This window comes from Otolemur garnettii, unplaced genomic scaffold, assembly GCF_000181295.1.
Source record: "Otolemur garnettii isolate 467f Iridium unplaced genomic scaffold, OtoGar3 scaffold00038, whole genome shotgun sequence".
Classification (NCBI taxonomy): domain Eukaryota; kingdom Metazoa; phylum Chordata; class Mammalia; order Primates; family Galagidae; genus Otolemur; species Otolemur garnettii.
Genome location: NW_003852433.1, coordinates 10,419,742 through 10,424,292, shown reverse-complemented (window position 1 = coordinate 10,424,292; position 4,551 = coordinate 10,419,742). Strand labels below are relative to the sequence as shown.

The 4,551-nt window shown below is 46.8% G+C and overlaps 1 protein-coding gene across 1 annotated transcript in view; it reads right to left on the bottom strand.

Annotated features, from left to right (window-relative positions):
* WSB2 (WD repeat and SOCS box containing 2) overlaps window positions 1-4,551 on the bottom strand; it is a 17,340-nt gene that overhangs the window by 5,058 nt on the left and 7,731 nt on the right. The window contains exons 2-3 of the mRNA XM_003789933.3: window positions 3,787-4,031; window positions 3,545-3,676 (exon numbers count right to left, since the gene is read on the bottom strand). Coding sequence (XP_003789981.1) covers window positions 3,545-3,676; window positions 3,787-4,031 — 377 coding nt within the window. The remainder of the gene's footprint in view (window positions 1-3,544; window positions 3,677-3,786; window positions 4,032-4,551) is intronic.

The window sequence follows — 4,551 nt, the reverse complement described above, 5'->3', positions numbered from 1 at the left end:
ACTGTCCCCCTCTTCCTGCCTTCCCAGGGTGTCCAGAGGGGCAATGGTGTGGACTAATTAAGAGGTACACACGCTCTAGAGGCAGGCACCCTGGGTTTGAATCTGAGCTCCACTGCCTACTCAGCATATAACCTGGGTCACTCTTGCAATCTCTCTCCCCCTCTCAGGTTTTTTTTTATTTTGTTTTTTGTTTTCATGAGACAGAGTCTCACTCTGTTGCCCTGGGTAGAATGTCATGGCCTCATAGCTCATAGCAACTTGAAACTCTTGGGCTTGAGCAATCCTCTTGCCTCAGCCTCATGAGTAGCTAGGATTACACATGCTCACCACAAAGCCCAGCTAGTTTTTCTATTTTTAGTAGACACGGAGTCTTGCTCTTGCTCAGAGTGGTCTCGAACTCCTGAGCTCACGTAATCCACCTGTCCTGGCCTCCCAGAGTACTAGGATTACAGGTGTGCCTCAGTTCTTTTTTTAAAAAAACAAATGCTTGGGGTGGCACCATGGCTCAAAGGAATAGGGCACCAACCCCATATGCTGGAGGTGGCAGGTTCAAAATCCAGCCCTGGCCAAAAACTGAAAAAAAAACAAAAACAAAAACAAAACAAAATGCTCATGTATCTACCCCATTAATGCAGATGGAATGAGAAATACAGATCTTCCATGGGGTACTGTTTGCTGAAAAAAGATGCCAAAAAACGTAAACAATTTGTGATTCTACTTTTGTAAATCAACGACCCCTTCCTAGCATTCTTAGAGGCTTAGGCAGGAGGATTCCTGGAACTCAGGAGTTCAGCCTGAGCAAGAGTAAGACCCCATCTCTACTAAAAAGATAAAAAATTAGCTGGGCATTGTGGTAGGCACCTGTACTCCCAGCTACTTGGGAGGCTGAAGCAGGAGAATGGCTTGAACCAGGAGTTTGAGGTTGCTGTGAGCTGTGACGCCATACCAGGGCACTCTACCCAGGACGACAAAGTGAGACTCTCTCCAAAAAAAAAGATAAAAAGACCCCAACCCACGGATGTAAGTATGTGTATAGGATTATACAATATAGAGAATAATATAGAAGGCTATACACTAAGCTCTTAACATGGGTCACCAGGTTGTAGGAACTGGGGACGAGGCAACAGGGAGAGAGCACGAGAGTGAGAATGGGGAAGCAAAGAGCCACGCAGGAAATACGAACAAAAGGGCAAGGCTTGGCACCTGGCAACACAACTTAATTCTACTTTCCTTGAAAGGTTCTCGTAATTGCCTTAATCCATTCTTCCCACTCTCACTTAGTCCTTCCTTCTCAACCAACAGCGACTTCCAAAGTCTCTCCACGGAGAGACTCTTTCTTAGATGGTGGCAAGCTGTACATTTTTTTTTCCTTCAGAGACAGAGCCTCAAGCTGTCCCCCTTGGGTAGAATGCTGTGGCATCACAGCTCCCAGGAACCTCCAACTCCTGGGCTCAAGTGAGTCTTCTGCCCCAGCCCCCCCAGGTAGCTGGGACCACGGGCACCCACCACAATGCCCAGCTATTTTTTTGGTTGCAGCCATCATTGTTGTTTTGGCGGGCCCGGGCTGGATTTGAACCTGCCACCTTAGGTGTATGTGGCTGGCGCCTTAGCCACTTGAGCCACAGGCACTGAGCCAAGCTGTATATTTATTAAACCAGCAGTAAGAACGGCAATGCCTTTGAGAAGCCTTCCTGGTAAACAGGTCTATCGTCGATTGTGTGAATACAAGTTCCACAGCACTGGGCAAAAACTACCTACAGTTCTCCTGGTGATCAGATGTCCTCAGATGAAGACGGTAGCAGCACACCCTTGCTTTAGTTATCTGACAAGTTGCTATGACTAAATGTTTGTGTCCACCCCAGCTTCACATGTTGAAGCCCTAATTCTCAATGTGATATTCTTAGGAGGAAGGGCCTCTGGGAAGTAAGGAGGTCATGAGGGTGGGGCCTCTGAAATGGGATTAGTGCCCTAAGAAGAGACATGAGAGAGGTATCTCTCTCTGCCATATGAGGATGCAGGGAGAAGGTGGCTGTTCACAAGCCAATCTGCAGGCTCTCACAGACACTGCAGCTTCGGTGCCTTGATCTTAAGACTTCCCAGCCTCTGGAATAGTGAGACACAAATGTTTGCTTTTTAAGCCACCCCATCTATGGTACTTGTTATACCACCCTGAGCTAAGACCCAAATTCTCAGGATCACTTTTTTTGAGAGAATCTCATCCTGTTACCCAGGTTAGAGTACCGTGGTGTCAGCCTAGCTCACAGCGAGGTTCAAGTGATCCTCCTGCCTCAGCCTCCCAAGTAGCTGGATGACACGCACCTTCCACAACCCCTGGCTAATTTTACAGGCTGGTCTCCTGCCTCAGCCTCCCAAAATGTTAAGATTATGGATGTGAGCCATGACACTCAGCCTTCGGCTGGCTCTCTTCTAAGAGGGCAAGAGAGATGTCCCCTCCTGTGGTTGTAGGGAGCTGGACTTTCATAGCTTGGGCAAGAATACTGGTGTCTTTGCACTATGGGGATGAGTGTGCCTCCTCATGATCTGTCCCCACAGCCTCCTCCTATTCCCTCCGGTCTCTGAACCACCACTTACTTGAAGGAGAAATGACTTAGCAATAAATTTCCCTTCCCTATGTTGCCTTTCCAGTTAAGGATCAAAAACCAGAGACGTGTGCAATTCTTTATCAGGCCATTCCTGTACATAGTTTGCTCAAGGCAGAATTTCACAAGTGCAGGCCCCCTCCAATCTGAGAGATCTATTCTAGACTTAGATTTTACTTCAAAAAGAAACCCTTTACTTCTAATAGGAAGTACTCAGTGGGGACTTCTACATCAATTGTTCTCAACCAGGGGAGACTCTGCCCTCCAAGAGACATAGGGCAGTGTCTACAGACATTTTTCATCGTCACAACTGGAGAGGATGCTACTGGCTCCACAGAGACAAGGCCAGGGTGCTGCTCAGTATCTCAAGAGTGCACAGGAATGCCCCCATCAAAGGACCATTAGCTCAAAATGTAAGTAATGCTAAAGATGAGAAATCTGTTCTAGATTATATATTTTCAATCAGGGCAATGTTACCTGCAAGGGTATGAAAACAGGTTCCTGGTGGTCAAAAAAATCTTATTTTTTTTTACAAACAAAACATAGACATGCATTCTGTACATAAACAGATATATATCTTTGATATTAAAATATCACAAATAGACCCAGTATATTGTGGGTATTAAAATCTCTTTGGTACAGTGTTATGGTTTTGTTTTTTTTTTTTTTTTACAGTTTTTGGCTGGGGCTGGGTTTGAACCCACCAACTCCGGGACATGGGCCCGGCGTCCTACTCCTCTGAGCCACAGGTGCCACCTGGTACAGTGTATATCTTTGAGATGGGAACAGGTCTGACTAGGAAAAAAAATGCCTAAACCAGCTCTTTAGGAGGCAGGAACAGGAAAGTCAAAAGACACCATTTTAAATAAAAATGACACTGGTGAAGTGGTCAAGGGCCAATACAGTATTTTTGGAATTGCCAAGCAGTTCCATCAGCTCCATACCATGTTTATTCAGGTCCCAAATGCGAAGAGTCTTATCCCGTGACGCAGAGACCAAAATCAAGCTGCCGCTGGGTGTGAAGCTCAGATCTCTCACAACATCTTGGTGGCCAGAAAGATTCAAAAGCAGGAGCCCTAGTGTAGGAAGAGGAGTACTCAGTCAGAAGGAGAGGTGAAGGGGTGCCTACCACAGCCACACCCCTTGTGAGCCTCCCTGGACCTCATACCAGCCAGGAATGACCTACCTGTCTGAACCTCCCAAATCTTGATCTGCCCATCGTTGAGGCCTGTAGCCAGGATCAGGCAGGAGACATCTGGCACCTGGGGAGGGTGGCGTGCCCAGAGCTTCCTGCTGGGTGGGGAAGGCCATGGGCTGAAGGCCAACCCCCAGACGATCTGCCCGCAGTCCAGCGTCTTTTCCTTTGGGCTGCCTCGCCCTTTGGTCTCATTTTTGCTACCTCGACTTTTGGCTTCAAACCCTTTAGGGATGCTGGGAGAGCAGAGATTTCTTAATGAGTCTGCAATTGTTACCAAGTCAACCAACTTTTCATCTTGAGACACCTAAGACTTTAAAGTCCTAGAAAGAACTGGCCTTTGGTGAATTCTGATGTAACTTTTATTTTCGTTTCTTTTCAAGAGTTCTAGTCAAACATGGTGGTTCACACCTATAACCCTAGCACTCAGAGAGGTCGAGGTGGGAAGACCACTTGAGGCCAGGAGTTTGAAGTTGCAGTGAGTTGTGATCAAGTCACACTACTCTAACCAGGGTGACAGAGCAAGACTCCGTTTCAAAAAAAAAGTTATTCTGGGCACTGCACCTCATGCCTATAATCCCAACACTCTGGGAGGCTGAGGTGGAAAGATCCTGAGGCCAGAAGCTCAAGATCAGCCTAGGAAACAGTGAGTCCCTTTCCCTACAAAAAGTAAAAAATAAAAATAAGCTGGGGTAAAGTGGCATATGCCTGTAGTCCTACCTAATTGGGAGACTGAGGCAAGAGCATCTTTTAAGC